The following is a 24,386-nucleotide window of genomic DNA, read 5'->3' on the forward strand; positions in this document are numbered from 1 at the left end:
TCCTTGGAGTATGAATCGGGAATACTTTATATATAGTGCACTGTAAGGCTGTAATATCCAAACTGTTGCGCGTGACTTGTCAGTTATTATATTCTGTTATTGCGGATTTAAGTCCTTACCTGTGGTCATCCGGTCGCTTTGCAGCGTGCAAGAGCTTAGCAGAGTCCAAAAATCTCAAAGTTAATCGATTATTGTTATATTAGCCAGGAATGCATTACTATTATTAAATTTGCAGATATTGTCGAATGGATAGTTTGTAAAGATGGAGTCTCACTGCACTCGGAGAGCGCGTCAAGTACGCGTCGCGTTAAGGAAGTGGGCAAGGGTTCCACATTAGGTGCGCAAGAATTTTGTAACACAACGTTCTGGCTGCTGTCGGTCGCGTTCTGACTACTATGAATCACGTTCTGCTGAGAGCCTACTCCTGTCACGCGTATTGTGCATCGTCTCTGTTGACTTCCATTGTGGTGAATCTTGCAGCGGTGAATTGAAGAAATAAATCTGATCAAGTCGAATTGTTCCAACGTCATGTCGTCGTCCTCATCCGCGTCGTCTCTAAACAACAGCGAGGATGAGCTGACGACTCCGCCGTCATCTCCGCCAACGTCACACGTCGCCGCGTCACTCTCACTGACTGTGGAGCCGACGCGTTCACCAAATCCAGATGAAGAAGCGTATCTGTCGCTATGCGCGCAAATCCTGTCGACTGGCGAGAAAAGACTTGACCGCACCGGCACAGGCACGCTAGCCTTGTTCGCGCCACCACAAATGCGCTTTTCCCTGCGGGATAACCGTTTCCCGTTGTTGACCACCAAGCGGGTGTTTTTAAAGGGAATTGTCCATGAGCTATTGTGGTTCGTGTCCGGGAGTACGAACGCGCTTGATTTGTCAGCGAAAGGTATCCACATTTGGGATGGCAACGGATCGCGGGAATATCTCGACAGCGTCGGGCTCAGTCATCGCGAGGTCGGGGATCTTGGTCCAGTGTACGGGTTCCAGTGGCGGCACTTTGGTGCTGAGTATATTAATGCCAAGACGGATTATGAGGGTAAAGGCGTGGACCAGCTGCGGGAGCTGATATGGAAGATTAAGAATAAGCCATACGACCGCCGGTTAGTCCTTACTGCGTGGAATCCGGCTGACGCGCAGAAAATGGCGCTTCCGCCGTGCCATATGTTCGCCCAGTTTTACGTGTCGTATCCGAACGGGCCGGAAGCGCAGGGCGAGCTATCGTGCTGTTTGTATCAGCGTTCGGCAGACATGGGATTGGGCGTGCCGTTTAATATCGCGAGCTATGCGCTGCTGACGATTATGGTTGCCACTGTGTGTGGACTGAAGCCGGGCGAATTTGTGCATTGCTTAGGAGATGCACACGTGTACCTCGATCATGTCGACGCGATGAAGAAGCAAGTCGAGCGCGAGCCACGGGAGTTTCCTAAGTTGTTTGTCAAGCGGGATGTTACTGACATAGACGATTTTAAGTTTGAGGATTTTGAAGTGGTTGGGTATAATCCATATGGCAAGATTCAGATGAAGATGTCGGTTTAGTCGGATGATGGTAGGAATTGTACGATAGTGCGTAATTAATTATAAGAAGGGGTCTTTTCTAACGTGGTTGTATCATGGTCGTCTGTTTTACTACTTAGAGAATATAATGCATATTCCGGTGTTTACCTACCGACAGCGACGACGAGAGATATCAATGTCACGGATAATTCTGTGCTGCAGAAGTTATGGCTGAGGATTGCAATACAATATGGGAGAATGTATATTCAGCAGATTGACTGTTGGATGGACTGAACGGCGGAAATTAAGTGCGCGGGAACGTCATAGGCCGGGTACTCAGGGGTAGATAACGAATGTCGATGTTGGATTACAAGAAAGTTAGGGCGACGAGATTATCATCAGCACAGCACCAGTCGTCTCGCACTAGTCGATGCAATGCCTTGCAATCTTTTTGCTACTACTAATTCATGTACACCAATACCTGACAATGGCATCGACAAAGCTTCAAGTAAGCGTTGTTGCGGGGGACGGAGGGGGAAAAGGACGTGATGGTAGAGGTTTTCTTTTCTTGATAAGAATCAGTCAAGTAATGAATCTGCCTTATGTGACTAGCACCGCCGCAATGAATCACATACCCGTAGACTCCTTACTTCCTTAGGCTAGCGCATGCCTGCATCCGACCAGGACTCGATACGACGGATGTGATTTCACAGCCACACATTGCTGTGATCCACTCAGTCGTTGTGAAGATTTGAAGATTGCACTCACCCCGACAGCAAAAAAGCTGCGTCTTCATTTGTATGTACACTATTTGTTAATAATAACATATACAGAGAGTTTGCGAAGGATTTTGTATGTACTTCATATTCAGCGATGAATATCTCCGATGCTGCCGGCCTGTGATTCGTTGGGCTGTGTGTGCAATTTCCTTTGGGCGTTCTTTACATGTGGCGGTGCGCATGTTGCAGACGGAACAACTGTACTTAACCTGAACCTGATCCTGATCCTGATTCCCTTACTCCAACTCATCTATCCCTAGTCACCACCACAACATCTCTGTTCTTCTTCATTACTACAATGTCTGCCGTCGTTGCTGAGCCCATCTCGTCCGTTCTTCCCATCTTGTCCTCGCGGTCTCGGCCTCACCGCTCGTCGTCTCCTGGGCAACAGCTTTCGACGTCTCCGATCCTCGATCCACTGGCAACTTCCTCCACCGGCTTCCAACCCGCTGTAGACCAAAATGAGGACACGTTCGACGTCCAACACGACATCGTCCCCGTCGCAGATGACCTCGCGCAGTACTCGGCCTCCGCGCAGCTCCGCTTCCTGTCCCACAGCCGGGCCGCTAACGCCGAGCTATTCTGGCAACTCCACACAGCCGCCCGCAGACACGACTCTGTCCCCATAGAGTCGCCGGTTAAGTCTACAACAGTCACGACTCCGTCGCCACAAGTCGAGTCCGGTCACGCGCTGATCTACATTCACCCCGTCAAGCCGACCGATACGCTTCCCTCCATCCTCTTCACATACCGTATCGACGCCCAGGCTCTCCGCCAAGCAAACAGACTCTGGCCACACGACACGATCCAGTCGCGTGCCGTCCTCCTGCTCCCCGTCGACAAGTGTGGCATCCAGATGCAGTTCCATCTCCGCGCGCAAGCAGGCGCGAAATCAGACAAATCCGGCGTGCCCGCTGCCGCTGATCTCGTCGGCTGGGCCATCGTCGAAAGCGTCGGCGAAGTCGAAATCTGCGCGATTCTGTTAAACAAACTCGGCTTCTTCCCGCGCCGGAAACAAGGTCAAGCTGTCCAGGACGCGCCGCGTAAGAGCGTCGATTCGACCGCGAGTAACGACAGCGTGTCAACGACTACGAGTACGGCAACTGCTAGCGCGGTCAGCACGCCTACCTCGACCGCCTCATTGTCTCCAAGCAGCACTTTCTCTTTCGGCAGTGCGCTAAAGTCCGTCATGAGGAGATGGGGCTCCTCGAACTCTTCATCATCGAAAGGCAAATTGACGGCTCCCGAAGACAGCTTCGAAATGGTCCCCGATGATTGTTAAAAACTTCATTATCGCGTAATGGCTGTAGATCATGTGCATTTTAATCCTAAACCCTAAGCTCATGGCAGTGCATTGTACATTTTCTGGTCTGTGTGGGGATTGTTACGCATTTTTGTTAGTTTCGGCGTCTTTTGTTGGTTGGTCATTTGTACTTTCGCAATGTTATTCCATGGGTTATGGTTGGGTCGAAAAAATTGGGATTGGTATTGTATTGTATTGTATTTTAATGCATTAAGTCTATTCGTCAAAGGGTCAAAACGACAGTATTCAAAAAAAAATTCCTCTCTTCCTAACAATACAAAGTAATACACCACCGCACACAACTTTAACCACTCGCAGCGGCAAAATATTGTCCCGCAACTACACTCCGCACAACAGGCACCAAACTCCACTCCGTCTCCGCTGCAGCCTCGTCCGCAAAAGGATCGTCTGTCTCCTCCCCGGCCTTCTTGCCAACGTCCAATACCTCGACGCAAACACCCTCCATTGCCGAAGGCGGTGAATACCGAAACTTGACCGCCACGCCGCCGGACGATGATTCTCTCGCGAGACCTTCATTCAAAAAGCGCACTAGTACCTGCACTTTCTCGTCGGCCTTGCGCAACGTCACTTCGTGGCCATCTCCGGCGATCGGAATGCTGAGTTTCGCCGTCTCCTGATCAAACACGCCAGACGGTTTGCTCCGGCACGCTGTTGCCCGCGCACCTTCAATTGCGACCTCGATACTAAAGTCCGACACCGCCAGCTCATCTACAGGGAAGTCTGGATTCAAAAAGTAATATAGCATCACAGACGTCTGGTGCGCCTCAAATTTCCAGATGGGGTCCACGATTATCGGCGCATACGATGGCGAGGTAATTGAATATTTGAACGCAATGGCCGGCGCGCTGGATAACGCCGCAGCGTCCACCATGTACTCGCCCGCACTTTCAGACGGCACTAGGAGAGATTGGTTCGGCATCACCCGGTCTAGTCCAGACGTATTCGTCAACCGCAGAGGAGCTGGTGACGGCGACGTTGTGGTCGTGGATGAAAACGACAACGCAATCTCGCCGACTATCAATGCCCGTGTCGGTAGGCCGTTCTGTAAGCTAACATGCACGGTCTCGACAATGCTGCTCGAGAGTCCGGGCACAATCGATCCTTGAGGATGCTCTGCAGCAGCGGCAGTGCTCGCTGTCGGCGACGTGATGGTCGACGTCGTAGATTCCAACCGCTGCACAACCGGCGCCTGCTGCAACGGCTGTGTAATCGGCGAGTAATACTCCTGCGGCGTAGTCGGCGTGAATGGCGTAGCCGAGCTCGTCGAGTAATATTGCTCCGAAGGAACGGCCGATTCGGGGGGTATCTCAACCCCTTTATCCGTCACAGCAGTATCTGTAGACAATGGCGATAAAACTGGAGGCGATGCTACGACAACGGATTCAGTCGGCGGTATCGGCTCGATCTGCTCTCCAACTTTCTGCTCTGCAGCTTCTGGTTCTCTCTCCACGATCGGTTCTGTCTCAGCAGTATTAGGCTCCTGGACGACATTGTCAAACTCCATTTCTGGTTCGGACACACTCTCCACTGGCTGAACAATCTCTGCAGGTACAGTCGCGGTCTCCTCCTCAATCGGCACGACAGATGAGGCAGGAAGTGCATGCTCACCTCTATGTGGCGGCGGTGGGGGAGGAACACCATGTGCGGCCGGCGTCACATTCACTTCCGTACCTGGCGCAATCAACTTGCTCTGAATCTCGCCCCGCCGACCTCTCATCGACCGTCCAGAAATCGTTGGCTGCGAACGTAACGACGCCGCAACACGTTCAACGGCCGCTCGTGCGTCGTCTTGTTCGTCTTTGATTGTCTCTGACTGGATGTCGACGTTGATGGTCGACTGCTGGTCGTGATATGCAGTCAGATCGTCTTCCAATGATGCCAGCGCAGAGTCCTTCGAGATCGGCTGCGGAATCGAGAAACCTTCTGAATCGACCTGCGGCTGTTGTGGTTGCGGCTGTGACGCAGGAACTGGCTGAATCAACTGTGATGGAAGCGGCGGGGCCGGTGTAGGTCGGTCAGAATGGTCGATGGTGCCGATAACGTTAATCGCATCAGGGTCATCAATGTAGCCGTTACCATTCGTGACAACGAATGGCGCCGCTGACTGAGGCGATATCGCCGCCGAACCGGGGCCCTGTGTTACTGGGGATGACAGGACGGCCACCGCGCCGCTCGTAGTCCGGTGTGGCGGGGGCTCCGGACGGGACGACCGTGACCTGCTCGATGCAATAGATGCTGTCTCGGTCGACATGTGCGATGGCTCGCGAACAGGCGACACATCGATCTGTTCGCGGTATTTGTTCTTGTCTTTGTCTTTATGGCCAAACAGGCCCCGTCGACTGCCTTCGCTCTTACCTGGTCGTAACATGGTACTCATGCGACTGAACTTGGACCTGGAAGAATCTGGACTTGTCAATGTCACATCCATGAACTTCACATCATCAACGTACTTGGGCTGCTCGTGATTGTGTCTACAGTAGCGACTGACGTGCGTCGCTTGCCCGAAGGCGAGGCAACGGCTACCGAACTTTGGACAGTCGACGCAGAGGATGCCGTCTCGTGCATGGGTGACGCTAGAGGCTGTGCATGTCTGGAAGACGTTTTCGCGGTACGTGGTACTCCATTCGTCTGAATCTGGAGAGCATACAGCTTGATCTCGTCCTGTGGATCAAATGACAGCAACGAGTTCAAATTTCCCTCACAAAGTGACACAACTCGCTGCGCCTTATCAACCTCCGAGGTTTCGTACCGCGTCAAAACGTCCTTCAGCATCACCAATCTCGCCTCATCGATCCCCTGTAGTTTCTCAAATACAAGCGGTGCCTGGGAATCCCACTCGGCGACCGCATTATTCACGTTCTGATGTGCGCCAGAAACTTTGGGCGATCCTTTCTTCTTATACTTCTCAACTTTGTCCTCCGCACTCTCAATCTCTCTCGCAACACTCGCTAAATTCTCTTGAATTGCACGCATCTCCGCCCATTCCCGATTCGCATTCGCATATACTCTGACGGGTCCAACAATATCTGCCGACAACTTATTCGCGAACGACTGGCTCGCGCCGGCTTGTGCCGAAGTAGACTCCACGAACTTTGACCACACCTCGACAAACGTGCCCAAACCTGCACTGGCGATGTCAGGCGGAATCGAACGGGACGATAGACGCGCAAGGGCACTTGCATATTGCTGCTCGATACGATAACGTTCGTCGATCCATTCTGCAATTTCTTCGTTAGCCCGGCTGGCAGACCCTAGTCTGTCACGGAGAACAGTGACGGCCTCCGCGGGCGGCAACGAGGACTAAACACACGTATCAATTAGAAAATCCTGGTTCATCAATTGTGCAAATCTGGCCGAGTATGCCAATCGTAATTATGGCTACTGCCTCAGCAGTTCGGTGCTCCGGATTTACCGGGGAACACCTTCCAAACTCAATCAGCGTCCTATCACCGCAGTCACTCGCTCACCAGATTCACGCAAACATACATAAATTACATACTAATATTTTATCCGCGTACTCCATCCGCATTAGTGAATCCATTGTGGGTACTGTAATAGTCAATGGGTCGTTGTTGCTAGAAGCTAAAGCACTGATTGTTCGAGAGCGGGAAAAGGGTTACAGGCGGGGAGGAAGTTGGCAGGTGCTAGTGTCTTGCAACGAGATGCGCCAGCGCCGAGCGTTCAGGTTACATTGCTTAAGCGAGGGTGGGCAGGCATCGCTGCCGTGCACTGTCCAAATATTTTGCACCATTTTCAGCAATCATATTTGATTTAACACCCAAAAGAACATTTCATTCAGCCTATTTCTCTCTGTCTAACGTCCATTCAACAATACAGTTATAATCAATACAATTCGACCTGCCTCATCTATAATAACCCACTAACGTAAACCAAATCACGTGCCCAAATCAGAAATATTACCTATCGATGCATATCACCAGAGCAAATCCATAACCAGTGAGAAAAGAGTACAAAAATTAACAATGCAATACTAATAATCCCAGTAATAGCCTTCATTAAACACCATATTTCTGCAACGCCTCAAATGTTATAACGCTGGACCACGACCCAGCATGCGCTTGATACACTTCTTAACTTCGACATCATCCTGGGGCTTAATATATTCTGTAGAAGCGAAAACACGCTCATTGTAGTCCTGCAAGCAGTCGAAGAACATCAGATTTTCTCTAGCAGCCTCAAATTCGTTGCCTTGCTTCAGGACGTCGATATCCTGCGCATCCGTCTCATTGACTTGCTGGTCTATCACATCCTGGAGAAGGCCATCGTAGACCTCAAGGTCACGGACGACTTTGCCATTCACGGCGCGCACCGTCCGCCAGTACTGATCAACATCAGTGGACTCGATATATCCTTGCTCCGTTGCACCGCCACCATACGGACCATTGCCGTGCTCGTCTGGACCAATGTAGTATGAATGGCCAGCTTGATGTGTCCACAGGCTCAACCCGGACTTCTTCCTGTCGACAATCATGCCATGGGAAACTTCGGCAGAAATCTTAAACACGGGGGAAAACTCATAAAATGAATCGACATCAAGCGGATAACTAAACTCGCGGTCCCCGAGTAGTGTAGAGCTTTCCATTCCCGAAATCTCAGCCAGCACCCGTTGTCGCCGACCAGATTTCGTGTAAGTCTGTACATTGCGAGATTTAATATGAAACTGAGAAAAATACTCCTGCTTGCTTTCTCCCTGCTGTTCATTGTCGCCGAATCGCAGGGTGCTCCTCAGTAATCCCTTTCTGGTAGCGACAGACGACACGTTCAACTGTGCGCCGTCCGCGCTTAAATTGCCGGTGGTGGTTACATCGAGAGGCTCGACGGCGTACTCGACGATCTCACCCTGTCCGTCAGCATTCCCAGTCCAGGCAAATATATTTCCCGAAACAATCCAGTCCCGGCCAATCGCATTATCGATAACATCACCGGATGCCACCTTAACCTCAACTTCGGCGCCTTCCCATAAAAGTGGCAGGACAACGGTGAGATCAATCTCGTACATGGGCAGGTCATAAGCGGTAATTCCTACAATAGGGCGCCACAGACCGGGAGCGATACCTCCAGTAAATATGATCGGGAAAGGGAAGGTCGCTGCAACAAGCCTGCCATTCACATAGACCTGTAGTTCTCTGTGAGGTCCATAGCCATCGAGACTAACGTCAGGAAATGCGCCCTTGAATTCCGAAGCGACGTTCGTGTACCAGAACTCCTCAGCTGCGTTGCCGGACGCAGAAACTAACATTGTAACCCTGCAAACCTTGCGCGGAAGGGTGAGCGTAACAGCTGCACGATCTTCAGGTAATGAGAAATGCGATGGCTTGAGTTGTGCGCTACGACGCGCTGAGACGGGGATAATCGTGTCAGCGAGGGATCCCTTCTCGACGTGTTCAGGCGCGAAATAGAACTGCGCGGTTAGAGTCATCGCGAATTTACCGGTGTAGGTCTCATCGACTAGATTACCCATCTCAAAGATGAACTGTTGCTCAGACTGTAGAAGAGCGAGAAATTGCGTCATGTCTTTGGTATACTGGAAATGAATGCCGCCTAGCGTTGGTTCCGCGGTCGATGTTCGCCAGACCTCATGGTCCCCTATGAAGACCAATGCAAGACGGTCGAATTGGCGGCCCTCTGAGGTTGTTGACAATGTAAATTGCACATGCGTGAAGTTCACAGGGGCTGGTTTGTATGTCCCTATGCACCAATTAGCAGTTACCTTGGCTTAGCACCAAATGATACATACCGACAAAAGGACGGCCATATGAGAAGGCAAAAGTATGCTCCATAATGGTGCTAACAAACACAGGAGCACCGTAGGTGTTCGGGCCCTTATACACCTGAAACACTTCCAATCTGGCATTGTCCTCAACTATCTTCTTAGGCTCGTCATCGTGATTTCTCGTCGGGACTTGTAACCACATGTCTCTTGCACTAGGAAGCATTATTGTGCAGGGAATAATCACCGTAGCGAACAGCAGCCCAACAGCAATTCGTCGCATAATTATCTGCTTTGCGCGCCGATATCTGGTACGGTGAATTTCTCGTCGACTTTGTTCTTCACCACATTTTGTTGAATTAGCCCTTGCATCCACTTGCTCCTTGGAGGATAGAAGGGACTCCTTCATCTCGACCCCGACGCTAAAGTAATCTTTTTCAGACAGCATCGTCATAATACTAATCAACTAATCAAGTCGCAGCATGCACTTTGATGCCTCGGCTGAAGGTTTCGATGGTTGTTGGCTTATGGTCTTTGCAACTAATAATCGCTTGTTGTCTCTCGGCCTTGTTTTCTTGGCTCTTCGCTGATAACGGCGAACCAACCTACGTATACCCTAACCTTTTCACGCGCACGGCGGCGGCTGATTCCGTGGTTGGGTTACTTCAAAGCCAACCTATCAAATACAATTTAGACCAATAATATTTTACCAAACAATTTTTTGTGGCATGCTAACTGCCACTCACCGCGGGTTTAAATAGAAACCATTCCCAGGATATATGTGGATTAAAAATACGAAACAAAATTGTATAATCAATTCAATGTAGAACAATATCCCAAATTAAATAAATCTATGGTATATCGATCAAAAATATCGGACATTCCTAACGACGCAAACTATTTATAACCCTTCTAACGCTGGAACTTCGACGTCAACGCCTTGGTATGCTCCATCGTACGGATCTTGGTCTCAGCGATATATTGCACGGCATTGATACACAGATAGATGAAGGAACCAAAACCACGGAATATGGCCAAAATTGCCACAGACCATAGAATGAACGCAAGGTAGCCGTTCGATCCGGTATTCCCGATATCATACGCCTGGGTGACGACTAATGCCAGAATCATATTCGCAACCATCCAGAACAAAACAACACGCGTTCGGATTCCACGGTAGTAATCTTCTTTTTTCGTACTCTCGCTTGGACCTTTCTTATCTTCGACTTGTTTCCTTTCCCGCAGGTTAGCAAGTGCATCTTCGTACCCAGAATCGATATCCAGCTGAGCTGACGGCATTTCGACCTCGACAACATCTCTTCCAAGACCAGACTTATTCACGGCGGCACCAAGGTCATTGTGGATTTCATTATCGCCTTTCGTACCCCAAGTGACATCATGAGTATTACACAATGCATAGACCTGCAATGTGCAGATATATGATGGCATGAGTAGGAAATACTGTGCGGAACTTGTTATCATATGCCACGGGTCCAAATACAAGAGCGACATGATCCAATAGAGTCCATATGTCGACAGTACTGAAATCAGCATATTCACAAACGTACTATTCCCATTTGGCCCTTTATTTTTGATTGAAATAACGATATAGTATACGCCGCATCCTGTCGAATAAGCCGTGGTAAGCGCGAAGAGGATCATGCTGCCAATAAACAGTTTTTGTGCACCTTGAGGCCGATTTCCCAAACTAATGATAAATTGCGCAGCAATCAAAATGGTAACGAGGATCTTTAATATCACGAAGATATAGTAGCCCCCGTTATGGCCAAATGGGTCGACGGCCGGATCACTCAGGCTTCCTGCAATGAAATAGAATGTAAGATAGAAGTTGGCGAGAGAAAAGTACATAAAGAACAGGCTGATGAATTGGTAGATAAATTCGAGGTGAAACATGGCTTTACGAAGAACCGAGTGTTCGGTCTTCCATATCTGTCTGAAATGGATCTGAGCGTATATGGCGGCAAAGAGAGCTCCATTGAGCCATCGTCGCCGCTGACTGATAAATTCTGCGACCTTATCTGTTCAAGCTGTCAGCCAATCGTTTCTTGTGCGGACAACTAAATAGAACGAGCACTTACCTGGAACGTCTGTATCGCCAGTACATGACTTGACGTGCTTCAGAATCCACTTCTCGCCTTGCTTAGCAACAAGTTCCCAACATAGAATACGATCCTCAGCAAGATACATATTAGCAGTGAACACATCCGCATCTTTTCCTTCCAGCTTTTCTCCTTTGAAATACTGAGCTAGAGGTCCGTTGCCCTCATTGTCATTCTGCAAAGCAATATACCTATAAGCCGAAAGAGCTCCTGGCAAAACCGTGATATAACCAAAAACGCTTTCCATCGGCTTATCCAAAATATTAGACATCTTATATTCAAAATTCTGAGCAGCGACAATGGGATTTAGAAGATTTTTCCATCCTGTACCCTTCATTGCCCTGACTTCTCCAGATGCCCCTGCAACGTTTGAGTCCTGATCAAAAGCCTTCCATAGGTGATACAACGACGTATTTCCTGGCCGTGTACCAACATCGAGCAAGATACACACATTTGGCTGCAGAAGCGGGCAGAAAGCGTTGAATAGCCATCTATGTGAGTTCAATTTCTTGGCATTCTTTTCCTTTAAACAGAACAGCACCTGCACAGGAACGACTCCTCTTTCGGCACCTTTAAATCGCAAATCAGAATCGAGTGAGATTTGAGAGGTGTACTCATACAAATGTGCTTTGACTTCCTTCCCGTTAACCAGATTCTTTGCAATTCCGTCTTGAAAAATTCCCATAGCGGCCATACAGTCCAACACACGAGGGTTGATATTCTTTCGTCCATCGGCGACAATGCAAACGACAACTTTCTTCCAACCCTCTTTGCCCCATACTCGGCTCTTAGAACGCGAACACAAATGCGCAATATTCCTCATTACCGCATGCATAGTTCTGGTGAAATTAATTTCGTCTTCATTGTACATTGTAATGCAAATGCACAGTTCTGTCTCTCGATCGTTATTGGCAGGTCGCAAGTTAAATCCACTTTTCACAAAGTCGTCTGGATCACAGGTCGCAGCTGTGTACCGCATATATGTAAATTCATCATTGTCACGCCGTGGAAGAAAGCTATAGAGTTTTGTAGGAACTGGACAGTCCAATACCAAATTACCACGCACAAGGCGGACTTGCTTGCGAGCTATCGACCGATGACGACGAGGTTGTGCTGTCTCCGGTACTGACTCAATTACCGGACTGCTGATTGATGATGCTGCCTTTTCGCTCAATGTAGACACGTCGGAGTCATCGATGTCCTCGTGCCCGAGAGAAGTGTACCTTGATGATGAACGACTCGATGATCTCTTGCCAGAGGAATACGGTAATGATGTGGCTGTAAGTCGCTCCAACTCTTCTTCGTCCTCTTCCTCATCATCGACATGAACGCCGACTGCAGTATATCCACCGTCCTTGTCTGATGATGGCAAAGCCAGTGGAGCCGGAGTTAGCATGCGCGTGGATAGGTGATTGGTCAAGTTGGCGCTAGCTTCAACGACCCTTGTCGACAATATAGAACTGTGATCCTCTATACCCGCACCATCTTCCACAGCAATACCGGGCTGCTGAGCAGGACTCGATCCAGAAATATTAATTAAGGAGTCGCTGTCACGTCGATGCTGAAGTTCAGTCACTGTCGGGAAAAATGGCGGGGGGGACGAAGTAGCCGGATTCTGCGGCATTCCACTCGCGCGAGCGGCTGGCGGTACTGGCAGTGGTCTGATCGAGGAGCTAGACGGCACATAAGGAGAGTTGGTGCTGCTGTGAATGCCAAGCGCTTGTGGAACTGGGGACGAATGTGACTCCAAACGAGCCCGAGATCGAGGTGATTCAATATGCGCTCTAGAAGGCGATTCTACTGTAGGCATAGCCAGGTCATATGGTGCCCTCATTGACGCTGATCCACTAGTCGCTGGAAAGAGTGGGTCCTCCGGACCATCGTTGTTAAAGAAGGCATTACGCAGGTTGCGAGGCGAGCGATGTAGTTTGGCATAAAAACCATTAGTACTAGGTCTGCTTGGGAAAGGGCCACGAGTCGGAGATGGCGGAGTTGAGTATGGGATCGCAGGATCGTCTGTCAGAGTTAGCAATTAATGAAGTAATTTAATCTGAAATCTGTTACTCACCAAGAGTCACATTACCAAAGTTGGACATGTCCTCGGACAATCGATCATAATTTCCTCGTCGTGGCGGGGTCGACGGACGCATTACTATTGTGGATGAAGATGGCGCGACATCCTCGGACCGGGTGAGATTCCGGAGCGGAGACTGCCTTGACGGCGATGTCTGGTTGTTCAGACGACTATACATATGCAACGTCAAGCCGGCGATTCAAGTTTCGCTTGGAAGACAAATCAACGACCGTAGAAACTGGTTGCTAACATAGTGGTGCGAGAGAGCGTATGAACATCGGAAATGCAGGAACATAGACAGCCAAAATAAGTACTCCGACGCGCTGCCGGTTGCGCTAGCAGAGAAGAGCGCCACGTCCGCTGGGTCGGGGAGCCGCAAATCCTGCATCATAATAAACATTTCTTAATAAACATTTCTAGTTTAGTAGTATGTACACATAACGCCGCACATAAGATCACCACGACAACGACGGTAAGTCCACCCCTGTACTTTGGGCACCAAATTATTGTCTCGTGGCTGAATTGGTTAGTTACTCGAAATGGTCTGGGCTGTCATTTTGGACACCAAAAACTCAAATTACACACCCAAAATACATACAGGCATTTAAGAATGATTGGGCTATAAAGGTTTTCTTGAAAGCATTTCCACCTGCAAAAACGCTTCACAGCATCTGCGTAGATGCTACCTTACACTATAATACTACAAATGATGAGGAATCTATTAAGTACTTACAAACAAATTAAACGAAATATTAAACAATATAATACAACCTACTCTTCATCTATTGGCTTCAACTGCTCATTGGTCCTTCTTGTCGTTCAGGACATCGTCAGCTCTTTCTAATGTAACGCCACTAGTTAAGACCTCACTAAAGTACTCCAACGCAATAACGAACACACATAACAGGCTAGCAATGCAGTAATGGCTGATACTCATACCAATATCCAGCCAACTTCCTTCATCCAACACGAGAAAAAAGAAGTTTAGTGTGAGGATGTCGGAGATTGAGAGCACCATTGCGAAGAGAGATGATGGCTTCACACCCAATCGCTGGGTCAATAAGCCCAGGTCCGCAGATATAACTGCGAATGGAACGAGGATCTTGAAAAGTAGTAGAGCACCCATTGCAAAAGGATCGAATACCGGCAGAAGACGGTATACCGAATCAAGTGAGAATGAAGAAATGCTTGCGATATTTCCGGTTCCGAAAAAAGCAATTTGCGTTAAGAAGAAAAAGAACAAAGCAATTCGGATATCTGCCAATTCCAGTCGCCGAGACGCGCTATGAACAACATGCTTGCCATTTGTCGTAGACTTGTCAATTTCTTTTAGTGCATGTTCCTTTGCGCGCCTATCATCATAGATTTTACGCTCTATATCGACCCAAAAAACGAGATTAAAGAAAAATGTAACATAAAATAAACCTTCGTAAGAAATCGTCAGAAGAATGAAGGTTGGCGCAAAGGCTAGGAAGATTAGAAGAAGACGAGCTCGATAATCATGGTATTTGCTCTTCAGGTGCAACAATGGTAGAGTAAGCGAGCAACCTTTCATAGTTAGAATAATAATATCAGCCAGTTTCAAATACACCACAAACATACCTAGAATTAGCCATCCAACAATCTGATTGCCAAATGGTAAACCCCTGCGCGCCTGCAGAGACTTGACTGTGGAATATGTGACAACCATGGAGAGGATAATAAGACCGAGCTAACAATTCTTAGTCTACCACGTATGAAATTAAAAGTTGCCATTTACTTACTTGTAGCCCCAATACAATCATCGTAAAAGCAGAGACAGAGTGCCCTCCAGAAGCCGATCGTCTAGCCAGCCACAACATACTAAGAATTCCCACAGCAGTCATTAATCCACCGGCCACCAAACTGATAATTCATTAGCCTCTACTATAATGGGAATATGCAACTATTACGTACATCTGCGAAATGCTTTCTTCCTTAACCACAGGAAGCAACGTGAACGTACTCATCAGCCAGCACGAAACGAACCACGAAAGTACCAACGTTTTGTTCTTCTTGCAAATTCCGTAGTTCTGAATTAATGGCCACACTGATATCATGCCGTAAATGACCGAAAAGACTTCTCGATGGAAATATCCAGCAACGATGGCCTCCATTAGTGCGAAGAATGCCATTACCTGGATAGTCAACTTTACTACAGTGTTCCGTTTGGGTCCACCTGCGTTCCAAATGAGGATTTTGAGACCTTCCCAGAGCGACATCCGATATTCGGCCACGGTTTCCCAGAAAAGGACCGGAAACACGGCATAGAGATAATGCATTAAAGGCGAGTGCTTAAAATAAAACATTCCGAATAGGACACTTAACAGGACAGCCGCAAAGGATGACAACTAAAGAATTAGATCCGCAACCGATACCTGACTCATAATGCCAATCTCACTTACCAAAAGACCATACGAAGGAGCAATCTTCGTGGGAAGTATATAGAAATCCAAGAACGAAGTTAATGCGTACAGGATCCAACCAACAAAGCCACACGTGACTAAAGATCTCAAGAAGAGCCAGTCATAGCTATACACCGTCAGGACAAATGTCTGTGACCCAACGAGTTGACTTACGTTTGCAGATACCTCAGGCCCTGAAGACCCAACATCATGAGCTCGTGTGCCAGCTTGATGGCACTTTCATATTCTCCATTGGCACCAAACTCATTCAGCTTCGAAATTTGAGAGTTCAGGCTAATTGAGCCATTCTCAAGCAGTGGAAATGGTTTGAAATTCAATTCTATATCGATGGTTTGTCCTATATCACTAATCAGATGCATGACTACTAGTATACTGCCATACGTGCATACGTTCTTTAACACGGTACTGCTCCAAAATCGCGCGTGCATTTGCAACTATTGCCTGGCTCTTCAATTCGAAAGGTGCATCTATGAAATCAAGCGGTAGCCGTCCGACTGAATTCGCCGGATAGTTCAAACCAATTAAATATGACTATTTGTCATTTAATTAGTAATGCCTCAGATAATTCAATTAATTCCCATACCATTAATGAGGCGATGTCAGCCTGCTCTACATCCACTCTCTTGACAGTGTCCAAATCCCACGGAATGGAAAACTCATCATGCCCAGTGGGATTCTGTGTATCTGGCTTCGCCACTCCTGCACCCCACGCAACCAATGGGGTTCGTGTATTGTCGGGGTGTCCGTCACCGTGACTCCCCATGGCGCTCATTCCATGATCAGCCGTGAATACCCAGGCGGTCTTGTCGTCTTGATAAAAGTCATCGATTGCCTTCTGCAGTTTTTGAATACCTGTGTCAATGTGTTGAATATTTCTAAAGTACTCCACCGACTTCGGGCGACTGACATGGCCAGCGGTGTCGATACCCAACAGATGAAGGAAAAATACAATTTTGTCTTGTCGCAATGCCGCATCGACTGCTGGATCCGTAGTCGCATTTTTAAATAGATCTCCAACCTTGTCAAAGACGTACGTGTCCAGGTCTCGAGAATCTATTACAAATTATTAATATTATTGTTCTGCTTCCAACTAGACAGTACCAACCTTTTGTGTAATCCTCAAACTCATGGCCGTACATATAAGTTTCCACTCTATCTGGGTTAGAAGCTCCCATTGCAAACATTGGAAGAATATCTGGTGAGCCGAAAGACCATGTGTGTCGTGACTGGTTGAACACCGAATCGAAGTTGACAGGGTTCTCTTTCCATCCTGTAGGCATATTAGAACAGATGCCCAATCACTAGCACTGCGGGCAAGCGAACCTTTTGTAACGGCGCTCACATCCTCATAGAATCCAGCAATTATTGCGACATGTCCCGGACGTGACTCGGTAGGCATTCGAGTGTGGGAAACTCCAAAAGTTCCCTCCTCCAAAATCTTGGACCGTATGAATGGGGCTGCGTATTCATAGGAATCGGACGTATCATTGAATCGAGGCTCGAAACACTTATCAGCTCTTAAGCCATCACCTATTTACTTAATTAGCTCAAATGTAGTATGCAATTATATATATATATTTAAATGGCATACCAACTATAAGAAAGAGCCGTTTTGCCGGTGCTTCCTCCGTGGATATGAAGTGTTGCATGCCATGCACCAATGGCGTTATAAAGTAAATATCAAAAATTGACCATAAATACACCAAATGGAAGAGAATGCCGATAAACAGCACAGATTGTTTCCCTAACCGATTCATTGAGATGCCAAGTGGAATATTTGATGCTGCGCAGGTATACAAAATAGATGGTCGTCTAAATCTATAAACAAAATTTCCAGACGAACTCTATACCTCACTTATTGATAAGCCCTCATAATCAAATCGCGAGCAGCTAAATATTGACAAATTGAGTCCTATGAACAGTTGGAAAGGAGAACTTGACGTCGCGAATTTGCATACGAAAGCCTATATCGTTTTTATCGGCTAGTGCTACTTTCAGGCTCCGGAGTGCCACTAGAATGTCCCTGCGAAAGCAGTGAATCTCCGTCACATTTAGAGCCATAAATCTACATCAGCGCGAACGACGTGATAGTTTCGGACGAACAATGTGGTCCACGCTATCGCCATGTGCGCGTTTTGTGGACAGCCAGCCGTCTGGTTCTCGAGGAAATCCAGCGTCATTTATATCTAATTATGCAGTCCTGTGCTCAGAAGGTTGAATTTTATATTTCCCCTTGTAATTCCCAGGTCGTTGTATATTACTATTCGATTAAAATCTAAAACTAAAGAGAATCGTAAAATGATTATGAAAAAGTCGACCAACACCTTGAACTTAACCCAAAAGAATCCTGCTCCACTGCCATTATGCAAAACGTCTCGAAATCTAAGTTATCTCTAGCACATAATGCGAGAAGATTCAATGACCATTTAGACGAGATCACCAAATCCAAGCTCGTAGACGAAGCCCAGAGTGAGCTTCGCGTGCTCAGCCATATGCTCGAAAGAAAGTCTGTCGATGGTGTCGCGCGTAGAGTGGATGAAGGGATTGGAGTCTTTGAAAGTAGACTCAATGACGAAAGCAGATGGGTAGCCGACCTTCGCGGCAGAAGCGTGGTCGGAGCAGGCATAACCGCACTCGGTCTCGACATATGGGATGCTTGAGTATGACGAGATAATCTTCTTGATAAACTCAGTGAGCTCAGAGTGGACGAAGTCGGTGATGACGCCAAGAGACTCGGGGAGACCGTTGTCAAGGGTCTTCTTGACGAAGCCAGTCATGTCTTGTTGAAGCATAGCACCAACACTAATCTGTCGCTTAGCGTACTCGGAAAATATAGCTTGCGAACCAAGGAGTCCGCCCTCCTCAGCAGAGTACCAGTGGAACTCGACAGTATTGTTGGGGGCAAAGCCGTTCTCGACGAGCACGCGGAAGGTTTCGAGGATGGTGACAGTTCCAGATCCATCGTCGTCAGCGCCGGGAGCCCCAAAGAACGATGGGAAAATGAGATTGATCGAGTCCTGATGGGCACCGACAACAATGGTACGATCCTCGGCAGTATTGTATTTGGCACCGGGAATGCGAGCAATCAGTGACGTCTGAGGCCATGGGTGATGAAATGGGAAAACGACAATGTCGGGGTTAACAGCGGCGATAGCTTTGACAGTGTCGAAAAGCCACTGCGAACTGTCAGCACCAGTGGTTGACTTGTAATACCTGGTGTAGAACGAAGTGAAAGTCTCAAGGTTGGCCTTCATGTTGGAGGTACTGATATTGGCGAGGAGAGGAGCGGCTTGGTTGACAAAAGAGACCTCTGCTGGGTATGTGACATTGACCACGACTTGGACCGGCTCATCTACATGGTCGGTGATATCGAAAAACTTCTTGCCAGCCTGGAAAACCAAATTAGTTTCTGAATCAATATACTTCAATGTACTGAAAGTCGTGCATACCCGCTTCAACTGGAGCTTATCAGCCTCGGAGATCCACTGGGCACCAGCCTCGGTCTGGACAAGTCGACGCTCGTTCGGGTTGAAGACAGTCTGAATGCCATGCTCAGAAATAACGGCTGCATTAGCAGCTGAGGCTAATAGAAGTGATACGGCAACTGCTGAGAAATGCATAATTGATGGCACCGTACCTGGTGTGCGAGACAACGATTGCGGACGTAACAAATTATTCTGATTATATTATCTAGCTAGCGGGGAATAACAAGCAGTAGTTTTGTGCGGCGAGCCGGCCGCGATTACGAAGCCCACGTTGTTGCTGACTCTCACCCTAACCTATACACTGGGTCATCCAAGGCAGAGGCTACAAATCACTTGGCCAAAACTGGCAAAACATTTTTAGTTTCCGCATTCTACAGAAAGCTATTGTACACATCTCGGCATCCCAATACTATTCGACGCCATTGTTTACATTATACATGCACAAGCCGTATCATTCCAGACTCCTCCGTAAACAGTGTCACTCAGCGGCTGTCGTCTAGCAGATCTATGTTCACGGTTCGTAATGCATTAACGGCCCACTGTGGAAACTTCTCCTTGTTTCCACCATGAAGTGTAGCAAAGAAATTCTTTATGAACGATGGAAATTCATCGCGGATAATTGCTTCTCGCGCAGCGCGCATCAAGTTGAGCTGGTAATGCACATTATGGAGTGTGAGCATGTGTGCGCCACTGGTCTCCTGTACCGTGCACGTTAGCAAATCAAATAGAGAGTAACTCAGAATAGACAAGAAAGAGAAGTGACGTACCTTTGCTGCCAAATGGTGAATCAAGGATCGGGTTATTCCCATGCCTCCATTACTTTTTGGAGTACAGATCGGACAAGTGCAATCCTCTTCCACTGGACTGTAGTCCGTAGCAAAGCATTTGTTTCGCAGATTTAAAACTCCCTTAGCTGTAATCGCGTTTCCAAATCGCTGGCAGCTATCAGAGATAAACCCAGAGGGACTATGCAAACATAGCACTTACCGCAGTTCTTGTCGGATATACGCAATCAAATAAATCAACGCCTAAGGCCACTGATACAAGCATATCCTCAGCGTATCCCTAAATTATAATGTCAGTTAGCCGTTCCGTACCCGGCATGCTTTGGTAATTACCACGCCCATAACATATATCGGCTTATTACGTGGAAGCAGATCCGTGCAGTATGAGACTCTAAATAAGGGTTATTAGTCTAATGTGCAATTGAACGTTGATAGACATGATAAAAACGTGCACTTCGCAGAACTGCTCTTTCGCTTCGCCGCCGGATAAACCACCAATAGCTATGCCAGGAGTGTTTCGGTTTGCCATTTCGATGCAGCAGGTACGACGCAAGTCGAGGTCTAACCCACCCTGGATAATAGCAAAGAGATTCTGTCGCTCAGGGTTCTTATTTGCAGCAACACATCTATCCAGCCAGCGTATACTCCGGTGCATAGCTTCTTCGACTCTCGGTCCGGTGGTCAGAGTGTGAACGACATCGTCCAATTGCATGCTACAACCATGCATTAGTCTAAATAATACAATTTTGTACACAAAGTATATCATACATGATATCGGATCCTATACTGTTCTGCAGTTCAATCGAGTGTTCCGGTGTGAGAAGCATAGGAGTGCCATCGTGAGGACTTAAAAACCGTACGCCCTCTTCTGTGATCGTGGCCAGTTTCAATAACGACACCATTTGGAAACTATCATCGTTAGAATTTTATATGCGTGGTGACAGCCTCCTTCACGTACCCTCCGCTATCTGTTTACAAGCGTTAGTTATTTTGCCGAGTCAGTTAACAGGCGGATTGACATACCCGTTAAAATATTTCGTGACCAAGACTGCAGCTTGTGCGCTCCACCGATAGTATCTAATACATCTTTTCCCGGCTTCAGGCCCCTTCAATAGCCGCGAATCAGCGTCAATGCTCGTTAGTGATAACGATTATCCAATAACATACAAGTGATAGGTGTTATTCAAGCATATCTTGCAACCTAAGTCTTCCAATTGTTCAGGTGTCAAACCTTTTAATGATGCCTGAGTAGCCACAGGCATAAACATTGGTGTCTCGACCTGTAATCGCGTCATTAGATTTCGAAGACGTCGTTGTAATATTTAGGGTGTTACCGGTCCATGAGGTAAAGTCATGTTCGATGCTCTTGCTTTGGATGTTGAGCATTGCGCAATGACTTCATATGTCAACGCAGATTTCGTGACTTGTGGGAAAACAGATTGCATTTTTGGTCACTCCAGTACATGCAATAGTAAATCTCAGTTTGGTTTCTTCTAGGTTTTGAATTTCTGATATTCTGGAATGGAAATTTTGTGGTTTTTTCTAGCTGAACTCTGCGAAATAATCGAGCCGCACAGTTCACCATGGCCATTTGAAGGGTCACGAATCACATGAGGCGCCATAACAACAAGAACAACAGACTCCAGTGGAGGGAGTGTACAGTTTATGTAAGTGTGCATATCTGCAGTTTTAGCTTCTTATGACCAAAAGTGAACAGTACTGCGATCGCCTTAGGGCACGGGACTAGACCAGGTCAAAGGAGTGAAATTTCCCATATGACAGGCGATAAAGTAATCCATTGAAACGTTGTGCCTGCGCAAGTGCAACTGTCACATAATTTTACCGGGATCTGCCAACATTGTATTGGACAATTGTAATTAAGGAATGTGCGCGTACCAGAGGACGCAGCTTTTGTGAGTTGCCGCAGTGATTCTCTGACAAGGAATTTGCAGACTCGGGACGTTCAGTAATCGCGTCTTAAAACTCCTCATTTTTCTATTTAATTAGCGCACCACGGGGGTGTGAAGAATCGCTACCAGAAATTTGTTGGCCAGCTATAAATAAATTCCACATCGTCGGGAGCAAAGGAAGGAATGATTTCTCCCTATGCGTATTGAAAAATGAAGGCAATAATTTGGGGAAGGAATGTGCGGGACTAGTCTCAATTTGGATTAGCCTTGGATGGCAAGGACGGCTAGATTAGAAGATTACAGGAAGCTTATACGCGCCACGGCCATCATCGATGGGTTCATGCCGATGTGTGTTTGAGACTACTACCGTAGATGCGCATGCAATTTATAGTTATTCCGTAATCTCGTATAAACGAGAGTGCACCAGGCACCGAAAACTCCATTGTTAGTGCTTTATGTTCCTGAACTTCATCGTTTAAGGCTAGGGCTATCAAAAGAAGCGATGGTTTTAGTCTGGTGAGGATAAAAATACTCACGGAGGCTCGCGTTTTCTGCGGCGGCAACCCTTACCAGCCGGAATTGGCGCCTAAGAACTTTTGAGCCGTGCTCCTAACTGATTCCTCCCTCTGAATTTCACTTCTTCGCGCTCCCTTCTCCGAATTTTCACTCCGTCGATTTTGGCCTACAGAACGCGAATACCTCCACTATCGATAGATTTGCAAAGATTGTTGCGCTATGGTTTTTCGGTGGCATCAAACTGTATCTTTCATGGTTGCACTGTTGGCACCATTTGTGCGGGCAGGGAATGTCACGGCACTCACAGGGACATGGACAACTAAGGCGAATACCGTATTCACGGGCCCGGTAAGTTAACTACTTGCGTTTTTAGTTTTTAGAACTTGTGCACTGCATTGTTTTCTCGATTGAGTTCTTTGTCACAGAATTCTGACTTGGCGACTTGCAGGGCTTTTATGATCCAATCGATGAGCTTCTATATGAACCAAAGCTCCCGGGCCTGAGCATGAGTTTCACTGATGATGGATACTATGAAGAGGCGTTCTACTATGTAATATCTCAACGTATGTGGCATATAGTTGGTTATATATGCTCTCAAGGGAGTTTATATGGGTAAAGTGAGTTAACTAGAGTGTTGGAAATCTAGCTTCCAACCCAACATGTCCTATTGCTCTACTGCAATTTCAGCATGGCACCTATGAGATCGCATCTAATGGATCTATCTTATTGTATCCATTCGCTGTGGACGGACGTCAGCTAGTGTCCGACCCGTGTACTTCGGAAGAATCCGTCTACAGTCGATATTCCCAGTTTGTAGTCTACTCGGTAACTACTATTGTCATAATCCATTTGATCGTCACGACTAATGCGTATGGTAGGGCTGGGATATCACAATAGACGACTATCGGGGGCAGTACAAATTGCAGCTTTACAAATTTGATGGCTCTCCGATGAACCCAATGTATCTCGTTTATCTGCCGCCATTGATGCTGCCAACTGTCACAATGAATCCAACAGCATCGGCTACTTCTGCAGCTACAGCATCATCAACAGCAGCGAAAGCAAAAAGTCGTCTTAAGCGGTCTTTCGAAAATCGGTCAAAGACAGATGCCATAAAGCGCCCGGTGATCGATGGCATATTCTGGTGGTATATCGGTATGATCATGATGATTGGCGGTGGAGGTGCGTTCCTGTTTTTGCAACGGCAGAATATGTGCGAGTAGTCATTATCGAACTCGATAATTCAAGTGTGTCTCTTCTGCAGTACTGCGCAGAGACTGCAATAGTGCGATAGTCGGATTTGCGCATTATTTCCAGTACTACCATGATTTACGATCGCAATCACCTTTCAAAGTTGGAGGTGAAGGACAGTTGGTGTATATCTTTTGTGGGTTTTAAGGAGGCGTTGGCATTTAGACAATAAAGGTCTTTTCGATTGCAAACATGAACACGTGAGTGCTTATTAAGAGCTAGGCAGTATAAATTAAATATTTGGTTCCGTTTTTTATTTGTAATTTTTTTATCCCTTTCACTCTTGGTCCTCTTCGCTTGCCTGGAATTGTACAAATTTATGTTGGTGTGCAATATTTTGCGCACGAAGTATTGTTGCACGTGATGTGTCGAGTTTCGATTTCGATGATTTTGTTTCATTGTGTATTTATAGAACGCGTGTGCTTTTGGTTGTTGATTAAATTTTTTCGCAAAGATTTGTC

At 47.3% G+C, this 24,386-nt stretch overlaps 9 protein-coding genes across 9 annotated transcripts; 3 read left to right on the forward strand and 6 right to left on the reverse strand.

Annotated features, from left to right (window-relative positions):
• The first annotated feature begins 303 nt into the window (after positions 1-303).
• On the forward strand, positions 304-1,670 carry V1508DRAFT_413130 (thymidylate synthase/dCMP hydroxymethylase domain-containing protein). The gene has a single exon (XM_066939732.1). The coding sequence runs from the start codon at positions 529-531 to the stop codon at positions 1,546-1,548; it is 1,020 nt and encodes a 339-aa protein (XP_066797346.1). The 5' UTR covers positions 304-528; the 3' UTR covers positions 1,549-1,670.
• Positions 1,671-2,537: 867 nt separating this feature from the next.
• V1508DRAFT_413132 (uncharacterized protein) lies at positions 2,538-3,817 on the forward strand. Its single transcript, XM_066939733.1, has one exon. It carries the CDS (start codon positions 2,584-2,586, stop codon positions 3,565-3,567), a length of 984 nt encoding a protein of 327 aa, XP_066797347.1. The 5' UTR covers positions 2,538-2,583; the 3' UTR covers positions 3,568-3,817.
• A 75-nt stretch (positions 3,818-3,892) lies between these two features.
• On the reverse strand, positions 3,893-6,582 carry V1508DRAFT_351050 (Muniscin C-terminal mu homology domain-containing protein; the record flags this gene model as incomplete). Its single annotated transcript, XM_066936803.1, has 2 exons — positions 3,893-6,012; positions 6,060-6,582. The coding sequence occupies 2 exons, from the start codon at positions 6,580-6,582 to the stop codon at positions 3,893-3,895; spliced, it is 2,643 nt and encodes an 880-aa protein (XP_066797348.1).
• Positions 6,583-7,657: 1,075 nt separating this feature from the next.
• On the reverse strand, positions 7,658-9,545 carry V1508DRAFT_403036 (peptide N-acetyl-beta-D-glucosaminyl asparaginase amidase A-domain-containing protein; the record flags this gene model as incomplete). Its single annotated transcript, XM_066938527.1, has 2 exons — positions 7,658-9,318; positions 9,368-9,545. The coding sequence occupies 2 exons, from the start codon at positions 9,543-9,545 to the stop codon at positions 7,658-7,660; spliced, it is 1,839 nt and encodes a 612-aa protein (XP_066797349.1).
• A 491-nt stretch (positions 9,546-10,036) lies between these two features.
• On the reverse strand, positions 10,037-13,899 carry V1508DRAFT_367251 (chitin synthase-domain-containing protein). The gene is made up of 3 exons (XM_066937385.1): positions 13,529-13,899; positions 11,440-13,476; positions 10,037-11,379 (listed from the first exon to the last, which is right to left on the reverse strand). The coding sequence occupies exons 1-3, from the start codon at positions 13,710-13,712 to the stop codon at positions 10,253-10,255; spliced, it is 3,348 nt and encodes a 1,115-aa protein (XP_066797350.1). The 5' UTR covers positions 13,713-13,899; the 3' UTR covers positions 10,037-10,252.
• Positions 13,900-14,235: 336 nt separating this feature from the next.
• On the reverse strand, positions 14,236-18,105 carry V1508DRAFT_460528 (Phosphatidylinositolglycan class N-domain-containing protein). The gene is made up of 11 exons (XM_066942771.1): positions 17,570-18,105; positions 17,302-17,508; positions 17,084-17,248; positions 16,562-17,031; positions 16,368-16,509; positions 16,132-16,315; positions 15,958-16,084; positions 15,470-15,903; positions 15,298-15,418; positions 15,137-15,245; positions 14,236-15,082 (listed from the first exon to the last, which is right to left on the reverse strand). The coding sequence occupies exons 1-11, from the start codon at positions 17,733-17,735 to the stop codon at positions 14,334-14,336; spliced, it is 2,874 nt and encodes a 957-aa protein (XP_066797351.1). The 5' UTR covers positions 17,736-18,105; the 3' UTR covers positions 14,236-14,333.
• Positions 18,106-18,191: 86 nt separating this feature from the next.
• On the reverse strand, positions 18,192-19,679 carry V1508DRAFT_367257 (uncharacterized protein). The gene is made up of 2 exons (XM_066937386.1): positions 19,428-19,679; positions 18,192-19,367 (listed from the first exon to the last, which is right to left on the reverse strand). The coding sequence occupies exons 1-2, from the start codon at positions 19,596-19,598 to the stop codon at positions 18,405-18,407; spliced, it is 1,134 nt and encodes a 377-aa protein (XP_066797352.1). The 5' UTR covers positions 19,599-19,679; the 3' UTR covers positions 18,192-18,404.
• V1508DRAFT_413150 (tRNA-guanine(15) transglycosylase-like protein) lies at positions 19,673-21,908 on the reverse strand. The gene is made up of 10 exons (XM_066939734.1): positions 21,583-21,908; positions 21,416-21,528; positions 21,272-21,354; positions 21,207-21,216; positions 21,017-21,157; positions 20,701-20,961; positions 20,582-20,639; positions 20,451-20,528; positions 20,231-20,398; positions 19,673-20,161 (listed from the first exon to the last, which is right to left on the reverse strand). The coding sequence occupies exons 1-10, from the start codon at positions 21,691-21,693 to the stop codon at positions 19,946-19,948; spliced, it is 1,239 nt and encodes a 412-aa protein (XP_066797353.1). The 5' UTR covers positions 21,694-21,908; the 3' UTR covers positions 19,673-19,945.
• A 657-nt stretch (positions 21,909-22,565) lies between these two features.
• On the forward strand, positions 22,566-23,956 carry V1508DRAFT_31440 (chaperone for protein-folding within the ER, fungal-domain-containing protein). Its single transcript, XM_066936608.1, has 4 exons — positions 22,566-23,022; positions 23,123-23,237; positions 23,321-23,499; positions 23,553-23,956. Exons 1-4 carry the CDS (start codon positions 22,894-22,896, stop codon positions 23,895-23,897), a joined length of 768 nt encoding a protein of 255 aa, XP_066797354.1. The 5' UTR covers positions 22,566-22,893; the 3' UTR covers positions 23,898-23,956.
• Positions 23,957-24,386: the final 430 nt, after the last annotated feature.

This window comes from Lipomyces doorenjongii (assembly GCF_038497915.1).
Source record: "Lipomyces doorenjongii strain NRRL Y-27504 unplaced genomic scaffold V1508scaffold_11, whole genome shotgun sequence".
Classification (NCBI taxonomy): domain Eukaryota; kingdom Fungi; phylum Ascomycota; class Lipomycetes; order Lipomycetales; family Lipomycetaceae; genus Lipomyces; species Lipomyces doorenjongii.

Coding starts and splice junctions, on each gene's coding strand:
- V1508DRAFT_460528 (XM_066942771.1), bottom strand. CDS start 17,735: ATGAATCGGTTAGGGAAACAATCTGTGCTGTTTATCGGCATTCTCTTC. Junction 16,085..16,131: donor GGCCTGAGGTATCTGCAAAC/GTAAGTCAACTC, acceptor GACGGTGTATAG/CTATGACTGGCTCTTCTTGA. Junction 15,419..15,469: donor GAAGAAAGCATTTCGCAGAT/GTACGTAATAGT, acceptor ATGAATTATCAG/TTTGGTGGCCGGTGGATTAA.
- V1508DRAFT_413150 (XM_066939734.1), bottom strand. CDS start 21,693: ATGCAATCTGTTTTCCCACAAGTCACGAAATCTGCGTTGACATATGAA. Junction 20,962..21,016: donor AGTATAGGATCCGATATCAT/GTATGATATACT, acceptor GCATGGTTGTAG/CATGCAATTGGACGATGTCG. Junction 20,529..20,581: donor CGATATATGTTATGGGCGTG/GTAATTACCAAA, acceptor ATTATAATTTAG/GGATACGCTGAGGATATGCT.
- V1508DRAFT_367251 (XM_066937385.1), bottom strand. CDS start 13,712: ATGTATAGTCGTCTGAACAACCAGACATCGCCGTCAAGGCAGTCTCCG. Junction 13,477..13,528: donor CTTTGGTAATGTGACTCTTG/GTGAGTAACAGA, acceptor TAACTCTGACAG/ACGATCCTGCGATCCCATAC. Junction 11,380..11,439: donor TGGCGATACAGACGTTCCAG/GTAAGTGCTCGT, acceptor CAGCTTGAACAG/ATAAGGTCGCAGAATTTATC.
- V1508DRAFT_413130 (XM_066939732.1), top strand. CDS start 529: ATGTCGTCGTCCTCATCCGCGTCGTCTCTAAACAACAGCGAGGATGAG.
- V1508DRAFT_413132 (XM_066939733.1), top strand. CDS start 2,584: ATGTCTGCCGTCGTTGCTGAGCCCATCTCGTCCGTTCTTCCCATCTTG.
- V1508DRAFT_31440 (XM_066936608.1), top strand. CDS start 22,894: ATGGTTTTTCGGTGGCATCAAACTGTATCTTTCATGGTTGCACTGTTG. Junction 23,023..23,122: donor ATACCGTATTCACGGGCCCG/GTAAGTTAACTA, acceptor GGCGACTTGCAG/GGCTTTTATGATCCAATCGA. Junction 23,238..23,320: donor CTACTATGTAATATCTCAAC/GTATGTGGCATA, acceptor TTGGAAATCTAG/CTTCCAACCCAACATGTCCT.
- V1508DRAFT_367257 (XM_066937386.1), bottom strand. CDS start 19,598: ATGCATTTCTCAGCAGTTGCCGTATCACTTCTATTAGCCTCAGCTGCT. Junction 19,368..19,427: donor ATAAGCTCCAGTTGAAGCGG/GTATGCACGACT, acceptor TTGGTTTTCCAG/GCTGGCAAGAAGTTTTTCGA.